This window comes from Beta vulgaris, chromosome 4 (assembly GCF_026745355.1).
Source record: "Beta vulgaris subsp. vulgaris cultivar EL10 chromosome 4, EL10.2, whole genome shotgun sequence".
Taxonomy (NCBI): domain Eukaryota; kingdom Viridiplantae; phylum Streptophyta; class Magnoliopsida; order Caryophyllales; family Amaranthaceae; genus Beta; species Beta vulgaris.
The window spans coordinates 4,114,794-4,137,448 of record NC_079205.1 but is presented as its reverse complement, the minus strand read 5'-3'; the positions used below and the strand labels follow the sequence as shown (position 1 = coordinate 4,137,448).

Sequence of the window (22,655 nt, the reverse complement as noted above, 5' to 3'; positions counted from 1 at the left end):
TGGGGGATCGTGCGCGGGGGTGGGGGTGGGTTGGTTCTTCATGACTGGTGAGGCAGGGGAGGGAGGGACGGAGGAAGGGAGATTAAAGGGGAAAATGAAAAAAATTATCATTCCAACATGTTACCAGTCTCACGGTGCATAATGAGCGGATTGGGATAAAAGGTTGGATTATTAAATAATAATCAAAAGATCGGATTATTTTGAGCAACGGCCCAAAGGTTGAATTATCAGAATCAATTTTTGCTCTATTTTTTGGGTCAACCCTTTCTCTGCCTTCAATTATTTTCTCTTTATTTCTACCAAATTCTTTCTCTCTTCCCCCAACTTTCGTGGATGAATTTGTATCAAGAAAGAAATAAAACTCTCCAGAACTCAATGTTTACCTGTCAATTCTTCATATGTCACATTTTCTCATACTAGTGCTATTACAGTCAATGTTTTAGCATTAGCAAGTAATCTTCACTATTATTATACTTTTTAATTCATTGGTTGATTTGTTTGATGATCTTGCATGTGTTGCGTATTTGACTTTTTAAATAATAGGGCCTATTTTCTCCTAACGCTGTTTTCTGTGAGAACTCTGTTTGGTTAACCAAATTTGTTGTTTTTTCTAGGAAGTACCTACTTCTGGGAATCTCTTATAATTTGATGGGTAGTTGTTAGATTTCTTTTTATTTCAATCTTGTATTTGTGGATGAAGACTATGTTTGTATTACATATTGACTAAAAAAATAATTTGAAGGGTGTTTTTTGGTAGAAATTGTCCTCTAGGATGAGTTTGGTTAGGCGGAACCGGAGGTCAGAGAGTTACTTGGACAGAAAACCGTTGTCGAATTTGGAGGAGGTGGTTTCCAAGGCTGCAGAAGAGGTGGTGAAACACCGCGACGAGGCGGAGGTGTATGTTGAAGATGATGGGTGGCTTTCAGTGTTGGTGTCGTGGATTAGGATCATAACTTGCTTCTTAATAATGATGATTACTACTATTGTTTGGGTACTTGTTATGCTGGTGTTGTTACCATGGCCTTATGAAAGAATTAAGCAAGGGAATATTTATGGGCATGTCACTGGTAGATTGTTGGTAAGAAATCATTCTTGTTGATCTTTCTTTTGTTGTGTGGTTGGAAAAGTGCATGAGTAGAGTCTTTGTTTGTAGTTATTGTCTAATTCACTGATTAAGACAAGTAAAGCACATAATTGTTAGTAAAAGGTTAGAATCGACTTATTGTGACTTTTCATGGTGAGTAAAATCTAGAGTAAATTAGTGGGAATCCTTGTGTTGTGTTTTCAACTTTTTCAAATTAAAGTGAACTTTTGTACTGTGTCTCACTATATACATAAATTTTGTATAACCTCAGCATTTGAGTTTATTGTTGTGATCCTAAACAAGTGCATGTAACGTGGTCATTGAGCTGAGTCAACCTGAACACATCTAGCCTAGCCCGCGTTTAGATTGTTTAGAGCGTGCTCATTCGGCCTAATTCTAGTTACCCTCCGAAAGATTTTATATCGACCTAAACACAACACAACATAAACTGATTCACCCAGGTTTATTGGTCAAACCATCCCAATTCGACCACCCTTCAAATTCCGAAAATGTTGATTGATCAGGTTCTCAACTTGGTATCACATTCGTGCCCAACCAAAAAAGTCATGTTTGGCCGACTCGGCCCGCCTCATGACCCAACCCAACTTGACACAACCCTCTAGGTAACTGGTAAGGTGGCCACCTATATAGTGATCTCGTGAACTAGTTTAGTACTGTGTGTCTCGTAATATATTTGCTGCATTCAAAGTTGACATAAACACTATAGTAAGGGTGGAAAAGTTTGTCGCCAAAAATACAATAAAAAAGAGTGGAAAATAAGTTGAATCTAGCTTAACAATAGTAAATATTTTCTTAATCTCTTCTTTCATATGAGTAGATTGTTGACGAGATTTATGTAGCAATCAAGGAAACCTAACAAGTTAGAATATTTCTGTAACTCTATATGTCTCCGAAGTCCAAACTGCACGACTTCTAATATAACTTCTGGTATGTAATTGCTTATTGAATGTACCCTAATATAGCACATTCTGAATTCTGATTGCATGAATGAAATTTAGTGGAGTTGTATTTTAGTCGTCATTGGTGATACTTCCAAATTGTTGTCTGCAGATGTGGATTCTAGGTAATTCTGTAAAAATAGAAGGTGCAGAATATTCTGAAAAAAAGGCTATTTACATCAGTAACCATGCATCTTCAATTGACATATTCCTTATCATGTGGCTAACTCCTACCGGTACAGTTGGCATTGCAAAGAAAGAGGTACTTTTCAGTAGTACACTAGTACTCCATATTTATCATACAAAGGATAAGAGTTAGCTCAAGTGAGTAGAACGCTCCCCCTTAATCCTTGAGGTGAGGAGTTCGATCCTTATCCTTAGCATTATGCTGGGGTATTTCCTTAGCATGCTATGCATGCCTTACCAGCTAATGTGTTGGTGTTTCCTACAGGCTAATAATCTTGTAGGGATTAGCCTTTGAGCTGACTTAATTTCCTAATAACAAAAAAAAAATTAAGATATCATACAAGTTCACAACCAAATATTGTATGCAACTGTCCAGAATAAATTCACAAAGTTAGAATTGTTAACCATACAAGTTACAATCACTCGTGGCATCATGTGCTTCAAAAATTAGTGTTTAATTTATTAAAGTTAAACTAGTTGAATTTATTAAAACATAAAAAAGTTCAACTATATTAAATCAGCACTAGCAAGAGACATAACAAATTAAAGTCCGGAACATCATCAACCCAAAGCCTTTTGCCGTCTTCTACAGATTGAAAGTGAGCAAGCTCATGAGCTACCTTGTTCCGGGTGTGTAATAAAAGACCATGCAATTGCATTAAAACTAGGAATTAATAAAGCAAGAATGTCTCCTATAACTAGATGGAAATAGCTAACACCTTTAGAGTTTAGAAGAGCTGATCGTCCAATGGAGGTCATTTCCCCAATTCACCTAGTAGCTTTCCTCTTTTATTTGCAGATCATTTGGTATCCTCTGTTAGGACAATTATATGTTCTTGCTAATCATCTTCGTATAGATCGCTCCAATTCTGCTGCTGCAAAAGAATCCATGAAAGAGGTGTGTATCAACTCAAACCCGGCCTTAAGAAGCTGATGATACCTTTCAACAAACTTAATTTCTTTTTCTTTTCTTTGTTTTAGGTGGCTCATGAAGTTGTCAAGAATAACTTGTCCCTAATCATTTTTCCTGAGGGTAGAAGATCGAAAAATGGGAGGTTACTTCCATTTAAGAAGGTAAAATTGAAGAAATCCTACAAATCTTTTCGACACTTGCAATCATCAATCTACTAACACCCAAGGACGAATCTAGAGACTAGAATAATATGTTAATTTCTTTTAATAAGGAGAACAAGCTTAGGCTAACACTTTAGTCCGGGGCCAGCCTAAATAGAATAATATGTTAATAGATGCAAAATAATTTTTTCTTTTGAAAAATTGGTGAAATTTTGAAAAAGAATACTACAATAACTTCTCTTTCTTTTTTATTTAAAGGCAAAATTAGCCTAACACCAAGAAACCATGGCGCAGGTGCACCCAGCGCCGCAAATTTTGACTAGTAGCCAAAACACAACAATTATTATGACGCCAAAACTCACTTTCTTCCCCGCTGCATGGAATTTGTAATAATTTTCTCTTTGATTTTACCCTTTTATTTCATTTACCCTATTTTTTTCCTTAATTAGAAGTCTAAAGCACGTGAGCATGTGTTCGAAAAGATAGCTTCGGTGTCATTTATTACACTCGCTCCACCAAGGTTAGTAGTTTGCGGTCTTTTGGCTACTATCCTACTAGTGAAAGTTGATGGCACAGGGTGCACTCGTGTCAATAATATATAGTTTGTGATGCTAAGGTCAAATTTTGAAAGTTTGAGAAAATCAAAATTAAAGTGGCACATCTGACAATGTAGCTTCGCCCCTACTAACACTCGTGTGGAGAACACTATAATGAGTAAGCTAAATGTATTTTATAATTTAACAAGCTAATCTTTTCTTACCATGTAGGGTTTTGTTCACCTTGCACTACAAACAAGACTTCCTATCATTCCAATTGTCATGACAGGCACCCATAAAGCTTGGAAGAAAGGTAGCTTACATGTTCGTCCTGCGCCCATAACTGTGAAGTATTTTCCTCCTATAGAAACTCAGAATTGGAATGACAATGAGGTTGATAAATATGTAAGTCTAGTGCACGATGTATATGTTAAACATCTCCCTAAATCTCAAAAGCCTCTTTAATTTGTCCAAACATTCTAAGCATAAAAATGCTTTCATAGCTGAAGCCTGAGAGTTTCTCCAGTTTGTTATGTACTTATGTACAACATTGTGTACTAAGTAAATAATATCACTAGGTTGTATATCTTAGGAAATGATAGCTTTGCAATCTTTTAATTAATTTGTAATTATGTCATATACATTCTTCACTAGTTAGTTGTAATTACTGTTGTATATCTTCTACTAATCCTTGCATATATGCTTGTAAAGGCTTATCTTGAATAAACATTTATCCTTTTTTTTCCAGTATTAGTTGCATCATCTTTAAACTACACAGGACATTGTTCAAACTGTACAAATAAAAGCCTCCACAAATAAAGGATTTTTTGTCCCAAACTACCTTTAACTTTCAAGTTTTTGCGAGAAACTACCTTATAAAAAAATTGTTGTCCTAAACTACCTTACTTTACAATTTTGTTGTTGACAGCTACCTTATGCCGGTTTCCGGCGTTGACTTTTGTTTTTTCAGTTCAAAATTGTGGGAAAAACAAAATTACCCTTGTGGGAATTGAGGAGGGTGATTGTTTCAATTTTAGTTTAAGTAGAAGAGGAATTTAAGGTGGATTGGTGGTATAAAGTGTCACATAGATATGAGGGAGAGAGCGCGCCACACCGGAAAATGAGGAAATTAGGGTGGGGAAAATTAAAAAAAGGGTTTGAAGAGGTCAAGTGATATAATGTGACAATGAAAAAGCGGAAAAAACAAAAGTCAACGTCGGAAATCGGCCTAAGGTAGTTGTCAACAACAAAATGGTAAAAGTAAGGTAGTTTGGGACAACATTTTTTTTATAAGGTAGTTTCTCGCAAAAACATAAAAGTTAAAGGTAGTTTGGGACAAAAAACCCACAAATAAATAAAACACCTACAAAGTTATGCAAATCGATAGTGAAATAATCATCATTTTTTTGTGATTGTTAGCTGGTCGTCTTCTACCGCCTACGTGCCCACTGGTCATCAGTTGGCTGATATTCTTACCAAGGCCCTTGGCCACCGCCAGTTCAGTTTTCTACTTCGCAAGTTGAGTATAAACGATTTACACGCTCCAACTCGAGGGGGAGTATTAGGCGTATGATTTGGTTTTCCTATCTTTTAGGAAAGTTTAATATCTTTGGTAAAGTTGTTATATTTGTAATTATCTTTTAGAGGTTACCTTGGTTGTTAGGATGGTATATATTGGCAATTCATTGATGAAAGAGGGCTAAGCCGTTTACTCCAGAAACTCTCTAGAAGTCTTAACAGATAGATATAGACGATACTACAAGGAGAAGTCCTAACCTTTTTATAAATCCTAAATGCAAGAGAACTACATCATCCTAGTCCTAACATAATTAGAAAACTAAACAAAGTATATCCTCGTAGAATGAGAAAATATTATCCTAATATGATTTTGTATCAATCTTAAAAAGGAAACTGACCAGTACTATTGTGCGGCAATCAATTTTATTATTTATTACTAGTTTTGGGGCCCGTGCAAAAATGCACGGGAAGTGATTTGCTTAATAAAACAGAATTTTCAATGAAACCAATAGCAGACAACAAATACTGTAATGAAAGAATAAGTAAAAGTTATATTAACAAACATTACAAAAATGTGTATGAAGTTATACATTTTGGAACACTTCCTTGTAAACAACATTTGTAGTTGTTTTGCACACATTATTCTCTTTATCACAAATCAGAATTTTAAGTCCTTTTTTGCTCGTGACTCGGGAAATAGCGACATATAGCTGACCATGGCTGAAAACAGGCCTCGGTAAATACAAACCGACGTGCGACAATGATTGTCCTTGACTTTTATTTATTGTCATGGCAAAACACACAGTCAAAGGAAATTGTCGTCTTTGGAATCTGATAGGAAATTTTGTTGAGTCAGACGGTGTTAGTGTCATTCGTGGGATGAATACCTTGTCACCAACATTGCTCCCTGAAATGACAGTAGCTTCAATCACTCGATTGCCTAAATGCTTGACTACCAGCCTCGTGCCATTACACAATCCAGATGTCTGATCAATATTACGAAGCAACATGATAGGAGCACCAACTTTTAACTTAATACTATGATTTGGCAGGCCTGAGCACTTTATTGTGTTTAAGAATTCAGTAGAATATATATCATGAGCCCCTAAGTTCCCTTCATCTTTACAAATTGCATCACAACTCAAGTAAATTTTCTCATCACCTGGAATTGTGGACAACACATGATCATTTACCTTCTCAACTATTTCATTAGTTGGAGCTAAAATTGCTCTTTCTTGGAAGTATTTGGCTTCCCAAAGGTGATCAGTGAGTGAAGGGTATGTGCTGTCGACAATCGATGATATGGGGTCATCTCCACCGTCTATAAGAATATCTTCAGTGATTTCAATATCGACTTCTCCATCATTGGGCCCTCCAGCTCTGCCATCGCCAACGCTTAGTATCCATTCTGAGAAGTCCCTTATTTCATTAGCGGTAGACGAAGAAGAACATGATTGAAGTCTCATATTGCGTGTCAGCTTCAAAACCTTACATGAATCCCATAGAAACGAAGAGTTCAAGGTCGCAAATACTATATCTTGCCTGGTACCCTTGGGTATAACAGGCAGAATTTGTCTTAAATCACCAAAGACAACAACTTTACCTCCAAATGGTCGATGCAAATTATCTCGATCAACAGCTTGCATAATGTCCTTTAAACTCCTATCAAGTGCTTCAAAGCAATATTTGTGCATCATTGGTGCTTCATCCCAGATAATTAGCTTTGTTCTCATGAGCAATGCAGCTAAGTCTGACCAGGCCTAATAGCTAACACATAGAGTTTTCACAAACATTGAGTGGAAGCCCGAACCTTGAATGGGCGGTTCGACCTTTTGGAAGAAGTAGGGACGCAATTCCACTTGATGCTACTGGCAAAACAATTTCACCCATCTTCCTAATTGCAGCACACAATGTCCTCCAAATGTATGTCTTACCCGTCCCTCCATATCCGTATACAAAAAACACACCTCCTGATTGGCCATTAACAGAGTTCATTATTTCGTTGAAAACCATTAGTTGTTCTTCGGTTAGACAGGGAAATAGTTTGTCATATTCTTGAATTAAGGAGGGTATGTCATATGAAAGCTCATCCGCTATTAGCTTATTTTGACCTTCAAACACGACTAATTCATCTGGAAATGGCATCTCACTGAATTTTCGAAGACTACTACCATTATTTTGAAGTTTAGCTTCAATATCTGCCAGTGCAAACGCTTGAATTTGTTCACAGTTAGAGTTAAATCTGCAACGCGATAGAGAAGATTTAATATTAGATGCCTTCATATATGTCATCGTGATCTTTTTTTCGTTGCACAATTATTAAACATGCAAGTAAGCGATAAAAAAAAGTAAGTATGCATAGTACTGTAGCATGTACCTTTGTTTTTATGAATACGACGTTGTTTATATAGAATGTCATCAGATAGTAGGTGCCATGTTTTTTCCCATATGTCTTCTGGTTTAGATAAGCTACCAGACATAAGTAACATGCAAAACAGATTCCTTAGATAATGCCCGTTTCTCTAAAGCTTGCCTCTGTTATGGCGTCTATGTATTCCTTGTCGTCATCAAGCAGCCCCCTTGCATAGCAAGCTTCTTTGAAGGTTGGATACACTGAACCATCAACAGTTCTTATATCCTCGTAGCACGTCGGACCTTTGACAAAATTAAGGAGCGTTCTTAGATAGTATTTCTCACCAGAACCTGGAGTGACATGGTATACCCTGCCAAGTGAGAAACCTTTCGACCTAGGTGCCCATTCTCGCGTAGGTTGTTTCCAAACAAATTTTGTGGGGAACTCTACATACGTCAACTGTCTTGCTTCTTCATACTATCACTTAAATACCTTATACTTAGTTTTGCATAAAACTTATAATTTGGTCAACTTCACCAATATTTGGTTATTTTTATTAGGGTATAACTCGTATTGGACTAATTTGCTATCTAACATATTAGGACATCGAGAAGATATCATGCACAGATACACTTTTGTTGGCTGTTAGAAATTATTGTCATTGATATCCAACAATAATAAGTTAATAACTGTACCTTGAGGTAAACTAAGTAAGATGAGAGGTTCTAGGAGATCAAGCAATGCTTTTAGAAGAACGAAATAATGTACCATATGAAAGATAGATGATTAAGCTAACATCATTTTCTCCAACTCCATGAAACAATCGACAGCCCTAAAAGCACATTAATTAGGTATCATGAAATATATTTCAATGTATAAAAATAGTTATAAAACCGTGAATTTTCACTAATATATGATGATAAAAAAAAATGATCAAATAAAATATGTATATTAAAGATACTGAATAAGCATAATATAAGTAATACTCTCTCCGTTTCATAGAAATGCAATAGAAAACTTCGACAATGTATGCGATTGCAGACCTGTTTGCAAATAGACATCATTTTCTTTCCTCGCCCTGGAATTATTTGATCCTACACTGTAATTAGCAACTTCATGGTTGCAAAAATAACACCACTTTCAGAGAGGAAAAAAGCGATTTTTTTACTGAGAATATACTTTCCTCGAACTGTTTTTTATGATCAGTTACAAATACAGATGATTCTACAGGTTACAAATATTGAGAGAAATATGCTCTGCAAACATACTCCGATATACTACTCCTTAAATTAAGCGACATCAGTGCCACTAATTACAGAGAATATATAACATAGTAGTAGGTCCTACCCCAAATTGTCATTATTTCTACCTTCAGTATGTTTTGCAAGAGCAACTAAAACAAAATTCCTAGCTGGAGCATGTTCACTCCAGAGCTTGGTGGAGAAACAACCCCAAATATCCAAGAGACTGCTCATAATATTATTACCTATGCTTAGCCTGTCTTACAATGGCATCTCGGGGGATCGGTAGTTTACATGGGATCGATCCCAGGGAGGGAAGAATGGGAAAGGTATGATCACCTCGCTTCCAATCAGTTCAGATTTTTTGCTTTAACACTTGGCGTAGTTGGATCTTCTGCGATTCCATCCTCGCCTCTAGAAGCTTGTGCTTCAAGCTGCTTTTATGTGCTCCACGAGGCCACTCGATGCAACCCTTCATCCCCCGGTTAATGTCAGGCGAGGTCCACCCAACCATACCTGACGGGCTAATCCCACTTTTACTGGATCCACGATCAGGTGACATGGTAGCTCCATTAGAAACCCGTCCATTTGAAAGCCTTCCATTCACGCCATCCACGGATATTATCTTGTAGTTATCACCATTATTGGGACCTGATCTCCAAAGCCTTGAAATTGAATTTACCTTTTTTAGCTGTTTTGAGGGAACTGAGCAGACTTCGCTGATCTCAGTAATGGGTGTTTCATCACCGACCTGTTCTTCCCATTCAGTGCAGCTATCTGATACATTACTATCCCGGTACATCCTATTAACTGACATCATACTTCCTTCAGGTGAATAACTGGAACCTTGATCTTCTGCATGGCTCACAGTTTCCCATCCACTCCCATCATCATCCATGTCACCACCACTCTGATTGCCATAAACATTTGAAAGCCCCTGAATACTCTCTTTGCTGTGGTTGTTTTCAGGGCTCACAGCACGAACTCTGGAACCATGGCTTGCTGGGCTGTAATCAGCACATGGTTCAATCTCTCTTGCATTGCTTTCTGCCATTGCCATTTCTTCAACAACAGCGAATATATCATCTGGGTGAGATGGCTCATATGTAAACTCTTTAACATCATGAATGTTTATGGATGCAGCAGCTCGACGAAACAGATCAGCTTCCCTTAATTCACTCATATCGATGTTCACGCCCTTGGACCTGAAAAACTTTTCGAGCTCTGATACAAGATAGTTCATTTGAGAATACTTCTGATCAAGAGCTACTTTGGCGTCAACCAACTTCATTTGCACACGTTCTTCTCGCCAAACCTCTGCCATCTGCAACATTTTCCTCTCTTCTTCAACTTCCTCTCGGATCCTCATGCACTCTTTCTTAAGCGAGTCAACTTCGGCCTTGTCCTCCCCGATTTCCTTTGCCAGCTCATCACATACCTCCTCTATTAACTCTCGGGCTTTTCTTTCTTTCTCGTAATCCTGCATGTATCTCTTTGCTGATAACTTAACCTCTGACATCTCACTGACCAGCTTAGAGTTGACAATCTCAAGTCTTTGACGATTCTTCCTTTCTCTGCTCAAGTCAGCTTTAACATCATCGATAATTGCCCGTACCTTCTCATGTTCTCTGCTCCGCCATACTGATCTTTCCTCACTGAGCTTCTTCAAGAAGTGTTCAATCTTCTTCTTTGAGGATCGCCTTTCTGTTTCCAGCTCCTCTATACGTGCCCGAGCCTGCTCGAGATCTTTCTCAAGTGCAGAGATAACAGAGGAAGCATTTGCTTTATGGTCAAGTGACTTCAAATCATCACCATCTCCATTTGAAGCTTTCGAGCAAACTGGATCCCACTTTGTTGCCCCCTCCATGGCATAATTAGGAAAGTGAAATGGAGATTGGCGCTAACACAGGCAAAAAAGAGATGAAAACTATATTAGATCAAACAGAGGACCAAATCAAAAGGGCGTTAGTTTTTCCATACATCATGTTATGACATGCCCATGAATTTATTTGCATATTAAAAGCTTTTCACCAACAATAGAAGTCCTTCAAGTTATGAGACAAAATACATAAATCAAAACAACATTCATAACAAGATTGAATCATACTTTAATGATCAAACCAGAAATACGTACCTCACAATGATATCCATTGACTGGACCATTCACAGAACACGGGCTTCTAAGCGGATCTTTAGCCTCAGAGCCACATTCTCTGCTAGCATGATGACAGGTCAATCGATCACCACCATGACCAATTACAGGCTGCAAAACAAGAGGGGTAAGTAAAGGCCAAAGCTAAATGTTTCATATATAACACTACAAGAAATCATCACAAATACATGGAATATGACTATCAACATTTGGTTGATCCATCTACAACATGCATCATGAATTCATGATGTCAACATCATTACAAGGCTGCAATAATGCATTGAGCTAATACAAATTGCTCCTCTAACCACTGCAATAGACCCGAAATCACTACATCTTTCGCCATTCAGCAAGCATATGCGAGACGATTTCACCAATGAAACCGATTAAAACTACAATATTAAGCACCAATTACACTCCAATAGCATTGTAATCATAAAAAAAAGGAGAGTCAGCCCATCATGGTATCATAAAAATTCATAAAGTTTTTAAGGATTAACAGGCCACTCTAAACTAATCTCTATAACTTAAACTAGCTAATACAAGCTCTCATTAATGATCATCAACACACTCCACAAACTCCACAACCATATAATTGACCTAATTATATCTCCATAATGTCCCAAAATCAACATATCCCACCAATATAAATATATCCTTTAATGAAACAACTGAATTGATTCACTTGTCCAAATCCTAATCCAAACTTTAATCACCCAAATCAATATCATTGGCAATAATAAAAAAAGTCAATACACTCATCAATCACTACCTACCAAAAACCAATTTCATTTTTTTATGAAAACAATGACAAACCCAAGTGAATTCTTCAACATTTGTTACAAATTCCACCAACATTAAATTCAAATTAACACCTATACAATAACAGTTAATTTCAACATGATATTTTTCCAACATCATATTTTCCCTCCCTAAAAAAAATTAAGCATTTTTTTGTACCAAAAGAGCAACAAAAATCAAATTAAATTAATCAAACCTTGGAAAAATTTCTTTTTTTACGAAAACAATGACAAACCCAAGTGAAATTCTTCAACATTTGTTACAAATTCCACCAACTTTAATTTCAAATTAACACCTATACAACAGTTGATTTCAACATCATATTTTCCCACCCAAAAAAAAAAATTAAGCATCTTTTTAGCAAAAGAACAACAAAAAATAACCAAACCTTGGAAAAATTGAAGTTGAGATCTTGAGTCTCAAACAAGGAGTTAAAACACACCTTAAACCCTAATCGATCTTCATTCTCTTTCTTCACATTAACATCATTTTCTGGGCCCACCACCAACTGCATCTTCCATAGAGTAGCACCAAGCTTCCTAGCTGAAACAGGGGGACCCACTTTCTCTCTCCTCGATTTCCGGCGACATTCCGGCGACTTTTCTCCGGCAACATTGCCGGAGTTATGTTTTTTCACATCCCCAGAAAGGGCAGTGTTGGTATTTTCTCTTTCTCTCTCCTCGTGAAACTTCCAGCGGAGAAGAGGGGTAGGAGGGCCGGATTTCTTGGAAAGTCGAGGGGTATTTCGGGAAGATTTACGGGGTTTTAAAAGGGGTTGTTTTTTGGGAAGATCTGGGGATTTTTGAGGTTGAGCTGGGTTTTTTGAGGAGAGGAGAGTAGAGAGGTCGGTGTTTGGGGTGATCTTCATTGTTTCAGGAAATGGGTTGTTGTTAAATCCGCCATTGAAGTTAAAAGTTGGAGCTTTTTTTAGTGGGTTTTTGAGGAGAGAGAAAGTGAGAGTTAAGCTTAGATTTTAGAATGGAGGAAGGGGAAGGGGGGCTGAAACTGGAAGGAGAGAGAGAGAGAGATAGTAGAGACTAGAGTGTGAAGAGGAGGAGGAAAAAGGAGGTGAGGGTATGAATGTGTATAATTATACGGGTCAACGTATATTTCTACAGTGGTAGCATTGGATTCTGTAAGGATTAAACGGTGTCGTATTATGTATTCATGTGATTTTATTGTTCTTTTTTCTTTGGGGTGTTGGAGGAGATAAGTTAAGAGGTGGTAATGACATGAGTCGAGTTGAACTTAGGTTAGCTTATGGATCGAGATCGAATTCACTCGAGTTAAGTATTGATCGAGTTTTAACTGAGTCGAGTTCTTGTTAGTCGAGTCGATCTTGAGTAATTGATTAATTCACAAGTTGTCTCATTTGATTAGTGCGCCTATGGTAGAAATTATGTTGGATTTAATCAATCTACTTTAGATAATAATTGATAGTTCTATTTTCAAGTTTCTCACGAGCTTTCAAATACCGATTAACTCAACCGATAGCATCTCGAGTCGAGTTTTGACCGAGTCGGTGTCTAATAGCTCGTCGACTGTCTCGTCTCATTGTCACCCTAGATAAGTTTGAGTGATTGAATGTCATATGACATTTATAATGGGTATTAAAAGAAAGAAACGTAATGTAATTTGATAAGATTATATTATGCTTTGTTGTTATAATAAAGACGATGAAATGTGACAGTAATGCAAAGTATTCATTTGTTTGTTGAATCAAACAACCTTCTTTAGAAACGTGTATGATTCTTTTATTTGATCGTGTAAATTGGCAAATGAGAAATCAATGTTGATTGCAAAATTGTTGTTTATTAAATAATGAGCTTTATCTTTTTATTAAAATCATCAATACAAAACTTTGAAATTTTCCATCTATGGAGAGAAAGAACTGAATGGAAGACTCTTAAAAAGATAAAGAAAAAATAGTTATTATTTTTAATTATTAGTAACAAGAAAAAAAACTAATAAGGCCATGTTATACATATATTAGAAATAAGTCCAATAATGTAAAACCAATAAATTATATAAGAGAAAATAATAGAAAATCAATAAAAATAAATTTAGGGCTTTGCTAAACACCGCCCTAGAATTTCCTAGTAACGCCCTAAATACGGTATTTTTATACCGTATTTATATACTTGTATTTTTCTCTCTCCTCCCCTTGATTCACTTCCTAACTTTTCCAGATTTTTTACCCTTCTTCCTCCACTTTCTCTCCCATCTTCTTCCACTCACCACTAGACACCGGTGCCACCACACAACCACCGCCGCACCACCACCGCGGGAACACCACACCACCGCCGCCGGAACACTTACCCCGACATACCACCACCGCATACCCCACCATCACCCCTCCCTCTGTTTTTTTTTCAATTTATAGTGAATTTTTTAAAAAAAAAAATAAAGGGGGCGTCCACCATGGACGCCCCACCACCGGTGGAGGCGCCCATGGCAGGCGCTCCACCACATGGTGAGGCGCCTGCCATGGGCGCCTCCACCGGTGGTGGGGCGTCCATGGTGGACGCCTCTTTTTTTTTGAATTTTTTTTTAAAAAAATTAAGGGAGGCGTCCACCATGGACGCCCCACCACCGGTGGAGGCGCCCATGGCAGGCGCCTCACCATGTGGTGGAGCGCCTGTCATGGGCGCCTCCACCGGTGGTGGGGCGTCCATGGTGGACGCCCCCTTTATTTTTTTTAAAAAAAAAATTCACTGTAAATTGAAAAAAAAAACAGAGGAGAAGAGGGTGCGATGCTGTGTCGGTGGTGCTGTGTCGGTGGTGTGGTGGCGGAGGTGCGGCGGCAGTGGTGTGGCGGTGGAGGTGCGGCAGCGGTGGTGAGCTTTGTCAACTTGTTTGTTTTTTTTTTTCTTTTTTTTTTTAAAAAAAAACATTATGAGAGGTGGTAGTGTTGGTGGTGGTGGAGGGGGCATGAAGGTGATGGTGGTGTGGAAGAAGAAGGGGAAGTGAGGAAAGAGGAGAAAATGAAAAAAAAATGAAAAATACAATAATACAGTATTTTATACAAATACAGGGCGTTACCAGGAAAATTTAGGGCGTGATTTAGCAAATGAGTAAATTTAGTTCGACAAAAATAAGTTTAGATCAATAAATAAAATTGAAGTCAGTAAATAAATTAGTTTGACAAAAAAAAATCGAGTAAAGTAAATAACTGCTCAAATCATGAAGTATAATTTATCGTTTTGTTTTTCTCATCTATTATATTCTTGAGAGGATTTGACTCGATGTGATTTTGGCCGCATATCCAGTACAATGGTAATATGGTATAAGTCTCTCAGTGAATTGATGGCTTGAAGAACGAAATTGGTGGATTTTAGACAATACTACCATACTAGTAATAACATGATAAAAATGCCCTAAAAATAGGACTTTATCTACAAGAATAAAACAAATATAGTAACTTCCAAATTGAAGACTTTGCTTGTAAATGCATTTCCTTTATAAAGAAAATGAAAAATATCTACGCAGTACCAAAAGTCCAAAATCATCCTCAGTTGTTTCACTTCAAAAAGTCATGCTTAGTTTGGTTTTTTTTCCATATCATTTCTCAATGTTACAAAAACAAGGATATATATATGACATTTTTATAGGAATCATCCTTTTAAAAGAAATAATATTGCATTACAGTTAAATATTTCAAAATCAGTTGACATGACACAACTTTGTATGAATCAAATCTCAAGTTAGTTTTGACATTTTCCCTTTCATGTGGGAGCATTACATGATTAATCCAATTAACAAAAACGAGGTTGGTTGGTATTAATAAAGTTCTCTAATATGAATATGACACTCTCTCTAATTAGATGCAGTAAAAAAAATTGGCAAAGTCAAAACTTTTTTTTTTTTTTTTAAGTTGGTAAGATGAAGGGACTTTACTGAACTGGCACTGTTATGTCCTAAAAATTTTCCTAAGCTGAACCTGCAGGTTACGCATTTGTCCCAGCTAGAGAGCATCAGGTAGCGGCTATAGCAAGCAGAGATGAAGAATGCGAAATAATCCGGTTGGAAGAACATTGGATGCTAACTATGACCAAGTCAAGTAATGACGTTGGGCCAAAGAAATAGGAGGAAGTGGTTAGCCAGCAGAAGAGAAGATCTCCCTTGATTCTAGGAGTTGTGACACCTTCATAGGAAAGTTAGTTATGCAACGTTCAAATAAGGAATAACGTTATACAAATGTATTAGTATAAATAGAAGGGAAAAACACTCTGTAAAACATAAGTCTTTACATTGCTCTTGCTTACATTCTTTCTCTCTTCTACATTTACAATATTCCTAAGTGTATTTAGTACAAGCTATAAGCTGCTAGCTGCTAGCTGTAAATTGTAATCTTCTCATATAGTGGATTGGTGGACTCAATTCCACCCGCGGTTTTTACCCTCTTCCTGGGGTTTTCCGCGTCACCATTTCTTGGTGTCTTTGTCTCTTCTTTACATCCTCTTTTAATTTCGTAGCTAGCTTCTTTAATCGTTTCTAGCTACGTTTGCATTAGTTGTAGATCCTCAGCTAAGTTCTGCCTGATCAGAATTTGGCATAAACAGGCACCTCGCACTGATATAATCAATCAGATCTGCAGGTCAGATTCCTTGGAAGAAAAGGTTACTTTGATAAAGGAAACCTCACCCAAGGAGCCCTAGTGACATTTGATCCATAACCTTGAAGTCACGAGATTTATAGATTTTCTTTTATACAAAGGAGCTCGTGAAATGATGGATAAGAACAGTGGTTTGACAATATTGATTATTCATTATTTCTAATAATTAGCTTAATGAACCAACGCAAGCAACAACGTGTTTGATATTTTTCCTACAAAAAAAATAACTTGTTTGATAGTTTTCCTTACAAAAAACAACTTGTTTGATAGTTGATACTTTGATTGAATATTTGAATTGGTCTATAGCTGTGACACGTTTATTTCATTAATCAATACTAACAATAATAATAATCCTTAACCATGAACTCATGAACTAAATATCTACTATGTACGTAGCCGTAGCAAAAAATTTCCCATAGTGACATAGGATGGAACTTAAATTTTAATTTTTTACAACCTTTTTAAGTAAGAAGAATTCCCTTACAAATTACAAAAATGAGAAAATCGAAATCTTTCTTATAAGGTGTGAAAATCGTGTTGGAACATTTATAGGGTAATGGGTTTGAAACTCATAAGGGTATGTACTAGAAGAGGAGGAGGTCTAGTATGCAAAAGGCTAGAGTGCATCAAGTGGCAAAACGCATTGATAAACCAAGGGAGACAGAAGACTGGCCGCGAGTCGCGACAACCGTCGCGAGTCGCGACCAGTGGCCCGTCGCGAGTCGCGACAGGGTCGCGGGTCGCGACCAGCGCCTCGCGACTCGCGAGCTTCTTCGCGAGTCGCGACGTGTCTTCTGCCTTGGAATGCGAAAAGATGCCTTGACGGTTTTATGTCCGTTGTGATGTTATGGCCTCATTTTAATGACCTTTAAGGTCCTTAAATCAGCTGATTAAAGGCCTTTGATGGGTGATTAAAATGGGGGTTATGGATTAACTACTCTAGTCAATGAAAGGTTTATTCTTCCTATATAAACCTTGGGATTCCTATGAGTGAAGGGTTAGAAGAAAATCAGAATTTTCTATTCTATACTCTCTCAAATACTTCTTGCTTAGCTTAAGAGAAAACTTGCAATCTTCTCTTGAGTGTTCTTCACAAACACAAAACACAAGTTCTTGTTGATTCACTTAGAAGATCATCTAAGTGGATTGTTTCTCTCCATTGTATCTCATTAGTTATTTCGTGTTAACCCGGTGATCCTAGAGGGGCGAAATTAAACTAATAGGAAAGCGTAGTTTCCGTGCCTTGGAGTGGATATCCGGTTCTCTCATTGATCACCATCTAACAATCTATTAGTTTAATTTCTCTTCTTTTCGGATATGGCTCAATCACTCAAGGACATGACTATGAACTTCCAAAAGTTGGATAAGTTTGAGGGGGTGGGCTATCGGAGGTGGCAAAAGAAGATGCACTTCTTATTGACCGCCTTGAAGTGGTGTATGTGTTATCAACTCCTATGCCACCACTCCCGGAAGATGGAGAGGAAGAGCCTCTTGAGACTACTAGGAAGAGGATAAAGTGGGAGAATGATGACTACATTTGTCGTGGTCATATTCTCAACTCTCTCACCGACCCGTTGTTTGATCTCTACCAAAATGTGGAGAGTGCAAAGGAACTTTGGGACGCTCTTGAGGCCAAGTACATTTCGGAAGATGCTTCAAGTAAGAAATTCCTTGTTAGTAATTTTAATTCTTTTAAAATGACTAATGATCGGCCTATTATGGAGCAATTCCATGAGGTTCATCATATTTTGAACCAAATAAGATCACATGGTATGGTGATGGATGAGGCAATTGCGGTTGCCTCAATCATTGACAAATTACCAAATTCTTGGAAAGATACAAAACATCTTTTAAAACATAAAAAGGAAGACATGTCCATGGAGCAATTAGGAACTCATCTTCGTATTGAAGAGGGGATCCGGGCTCAAGATGGGGTTAAGGATACTACTCCTAGTATTCCTAAATCTACCGTTAATTTGGTAGAGGTTGGTGGGTCTAGTAAGACCAAGAAATAACAACAACAACAACAACAACAATAACAAAACCAATGTTGCAAACAAGAAGAGGAAGACCCTCTCTTGTTGGATATGCAATGGTCCTCATCTTAAGAGGGATTGTCCTTCTAACAACAAGAAGAAGACAAAGAACACACAACCTAGTGTTGTTCAAAACCAAGGTAACAATGCACATGTTAATGTAATTGAAGAAATGCATTTTGTTGCTATGATTTCTGAAATTATGTGTGTGCAGGTTGATGATTCTTGGTGGATAGATTCGGGAGCCTCTAGACATGTGTGCAATAACAAGGATTTCTTCAAGTCTTTGAAAGATTTGGATGATGGTCCAATCTTGTATATGGGGAATGATTCTACGGTAAAGGCTAGAGGCATAGGCCAAGTAGAATTGTTGTTAACCTCGGGAAAGACTTTAACTCTCCGGGATGTTGTGTATGTACCGGAAGTTAGGAAGAATCTTGTGTGAGGTCTCTTGAATAAGTATGGTTTTAAAGTTGTTTTTGAGTCGGATAAATTTGTACTTTCCAAGGGTGGTATTTTTGTTGGACAAGGTTTCTTTTGTAATGGAATGTTTAAATTTAGTATTGATAATAAAATTGGTACTAGTTCTATTTACATGCTTGATGTTTCTTCTCTATGGCACAATCGTTTATGTCATGTGAATTATCGTAGATTATATGACATGTCTAAAATGGGGTTGATACCTCCTTTCGATTTAAAGTTAGAGAAGTGTCACACTTGCGTGCTAAATAAAATTACAAAAAATCCTTATCCTAGTGTGACTAGACAAACGGTATTGCTTGAATTGGTGCATAGTGACTTGTGTGACTTTCATAGTTCACCTTCTTTAGGAAATAAAAAATATATTGTAACTTTTATTGATGATTTTTCAAGGTTTTGTTACATATATTTTTATTTACTAAAGATGAAGCACTAGAAAAGTTTAAGACCTTTAAAATCGAAGTGGAACTCCAACTTAATCAAAAGATTAAAAGACTTCGAACGGATAGGGGTGGTGAATATTATAATCCAAGTTATTTTAGTTCCATTGGTGTAATTCATGAAACAACCGCCCCATACTCACCTCAAAGTAATGGTATAGCGGAAAGGAAAAATAGGGTCCTAAAAGAAATGGTTATACACCATGCTTTCTAATTCGGGTCTTAATGACGGTTTTTGGGGTGATGCAATTTTAACTGCATGTTACATTTTAAATCGAGTTCCTAATAAAAGGAATAAGACTACCCCTTATGAACTTTGGTGTAATAAAAAGCCTAATCTCAATTACCTTAAGGTATGGGGTTGTAGGGCAATTGTCAAATTGACGGAACCTAAAAGGAAAACTTTAGGTGAAAAAGGAATTGATTGCATTTTTATAGGCTATGCGGTACATAGCAAAGCCTATAGGTTTTATGTCATTGAGCCCAATGACTTTGTCTCTATTCACTCCGTAATAGAGTCAAGGGATGCAATATTTGATGAGACTAGATTCTCATCGATTCCAGACCAAAGGACATGATACCTAGTACTAGTTCCAATGTTGTAGATGACATTCAAATGATCATGATACTACAACACCGGAAATTAGGAAAAGTAAACGAATTAGAAAAGAGAAATCTTTTGGACCGGATTTTCAACTATATTTAGTTGAAGGGTCAAGGGAGTCAATTTCGACTCAAATTTCATATTGTTACAATATGGAGGAGGATCCTAGGTCCTTTGATGAGGCTATGAAGTCTCATGATTCTGCTTTCTGGAAAGAGGCAGTGAATGATGAAATGGATTCTATAATGGGTAATCACACTTGGATTTTAGCTAATTTACCTCCCGGTTGCAAACCCCTAGGTTGTAAATGGATTTTTGTAAGGAAAAAGAAAATCGATGGAACCATACTAAAACATAAGGCCCGGTTAGTGGTCCAAGGTTTTAGGCAAAGATATGGTATCGATTACTTTGATACTTATGCTCCAGTAGCTAGAATAGCTACTATTAGACTATTGATAGCATTAGCTGCGATTCATGGTCTAGTAATTCACCAAATGGATGTAAAAACTGCTTTTCTTAATGGTGAATTGGAGGAGGAAGTGTACATGAATCAACCTGAAGGGTTTGTGGTTAAAGGTCAAGAAACTAAAGTTTGTAAATTGGTTAGATCTTTGTATGGTCTTAAACAAGCACCTAAGCAATGGCATCAAAAATTTGATGAAGTTGTGTTGTCTAGTGGGTTCAAAATAAATCAGTCCGATAAGTGTGTATATAGCAAATTTGATAATAACGGTAAAGGAGTTATAATTTGCTTATATGTTGATGATATGCTTATTTTTGGGACTGATTTGGAACAAGTGGAAAAGACCAAAGTCTTCCTTTCCTCTAGCTTCTCCATGAAAGATTTGGGTGAAGCGGATGTTATTCTAGGTATTAGAATAATAAGAGGGAAAGGGTCGTTTTCTTTATCACAATCTCATTATATTGAGAAAGTGGTCAAGAGGTATAATGAGTCAAATTCGACTCATTTTGCTACTCCTATGGATCCTAGTATTCACTTGGTTCCGAGTAGTGGTACTCCAATTTCACAATTGGAGTATGCAAGCTTAATTGGAAGCTTGATGTATGCTATGACTAGCACTCGGCCGGATATAGCCTTTGCTATTGGCAAGCTCAGTAGGTATACTAGTAATCCTAGTATGTTGCATTGGCAAGCATTGAGAAGAGTGTTAAGGTACTTGAATAAGACCTTGGATTATGTCATAACATACAATAGAGAACCTTCTATCTTAGAAGGTTACTCGGATGCTAGTTGGATTTCGAATAAGGAAGATTATTCATCCACTAGTGGTTGGGTGTTTCTTCTTGGAGGAGGTGCCATTTCATGGGCTTCCAAGAAGCAAACATGTATAACGGATTCCACTATGGCATCGGAATTCATTGCTTTGGCTTCTTGTTGCCAAGAAGCGGAATGGCTAAGGAATGTGTTGAGTGAGGTGGACTTATGGGTGAAACCAATGTCACCTCTTGCTATCCATTGTGATAGTGCATCAACCATAGCTAAAGCATATAGTGAAGTCTACAATGGCAAGTCAAGGCACATTGGAGTTAGACATAGCTATGTGCGGGAAATGATAAGGAATAGTTGTATAACTATTAATTTTGTTCGGTCTAGTTTGAACTTGGCGGATACGTTTACAAAACCGTTGTCAAGGGAACTAGTGAACAAAATGAACAAAGGGATGGGTCTTAAGCCTATTGATCAACCTATGGTGAAGGAAAACTCTATTTGATGTCTAATACAACGTTAGATCTCAAATTCAAGGAGGATAGTACTTCTCTAAGAGGTTGGGAGCACTTGTTTAATACATCCCGAGGTTAGTGCTTGTTGCTACAATGATAAAGAGGTTGAATTTTATTCTTAATAAATCTTTGATAAGGTGCTCAATTGTAGGAGCATGTCCGGAAAGATTTACCTATGTAAGCTAGAAGTTTGGCCGCTTCATCAAGTCTTAGGCTTGACTTGGAATGCTTATGAATGGATATGGACACCAAGGCTTCATAGGTGTCGGAGGTTTTAAGAACCTAGTTTATGTTTGTGTGTATTAGTAACTTCAATAATTTGTAATGGTTATATGATTCAAAGCTTTGTCTATCATTATGATCTAAATTATTGTAAAGATTACTTTTACTAAATGGAAATTCAATCGTTAGATATTTCCATGATGCATGAACATGTGTGTTTGCGATTTATAGCAAGTTGAAAAACTTTTCAACATTACCCTATAAATGGGAGGAGGATTGTTGGAACATTTATAGGGTAATGGGTTTGAAACTCATAAGGGTATGTACTAGAAGAGGAGGAGGTCTAGTATGCAAAAGGCTAGAGTGCATCAAGTGGCAAAACGCATTGATAAACCAAGGGAGACAGAAGACTGGCCGCGAGTCGCGACAACCGTCGCGAGTCGCGACCAGTGGCCCGTCGCGAGTCGCGACAGGCGTCGCGGGTCGCGACCAGCGCCTCGCGACTCGCGAGCTTCTTCGCGAGTCGCGACGTGTCTTCTGCCTTGGAATGCGAAAAGATGCCTTGACGGTTTTATGTCCGTTGTGATGTTATGGCCTCATTTTAATGACCT

General features: G+C 37.4%; 4 protein-coding genes across 5 annotated transcripts; 2 read left to right on the top strand and 2 right to left on the bottom strand.

Moving 5' to 3' along the window:
- The first annotated feature begins 552 nt into the window (after positions 1 to 552).
- Positions 553 to 4,546, top strand: LOC104891679 (1-acyl-sn-glycerol-3-phosphate acyltransferase). Its single transcript, XM_010677407.4, has 5 exons — positions 553 to 1,078; positions 2,156 to 2,305; positions 3,029 to 3,127; positions 3,211 to 3,303; positions 4,071 to 4,546. Exons 1-5 carry the CDS (start codon positions 773 to 775, stop codon positions 4,302 to 4,304), a joined length of 882 nt encoding a protein of 293 aa, XP_010675709.1. The 5' UTR covers positions 553 to 772; the 3' UTR covers positions 4,305 to 4,546.
- A 1,395-nt stretch (positions 4,547 to 5,941) lies between these two features.
- Positions 5,942 to 7,649, bottom strand: LOC104891909 (uncharacterized). The gene is given in 2 exon segments (XM_010677696.3): positions 5,942 to 7,112; positions 7,114 to 7,649. Coding segments are annotated over 2 exon segments (1,707 nt in total).
- Positions 7,650 to 8,848: 1,199 nt separating this feature from the next.
- LOC104891680 (hypothetical protein) lies at positions 8,849 to 12,973 on the bottom strand. 2 transcript variants are annotated; one of them, XM_019249150.3, is made up of 3 exons: positions 12,293 to 12,973; positions 11,086 to 11,214; positions 8,849 to 10,851 (listed from the first exon to the last, which is right to left on the bottom strand). In XM_019249150.3, exons 1-3 carry the CDS (start codon positions 12,770 to 12,772, stop codon positions 9,307 to 9,309), a joined length of 2,154 nt encoding a protein of 717 aa, XP_019104695.1. In that variant the 5' UTR covers positions 12,773 to 12,973; the 3' UTR covers positions 8,849 to 9,306. The 2 variants fall into 2 exon arrangements, with proteins under 2 accessions (XP_019104695.1, XP_010675710.1); XM_010677408.4 differs by having other exon boundaries at positions 12,347 to 12,972.
- Positions 12,974 to 18,540: 5,567 nt separating this feature from the next.
- On the top strand, positions 18,541 to 19,149 carry LOC130590932 (uncharacterized). The gene is made up of 2 exons (XM_057393731.1): positions 18,541 to 18,695; positions 18,770 to 19,149. The coding sequence occupies exons 1-2, from the start codon at positions 18,567 to 18,569 to the stop codon at positions 18,998 to 19,000; spliced, it is 360 nt and encodes a 119-aa protein (XP_057249714.1). The 5' UTR covers positions 18,541 to 18,566; the 3' UTR covers positions 19,001 to 19,149.
- The last annotated feature ends 3,506 nt before the right edge of the window (positions 19,150 to 22,655 follow it).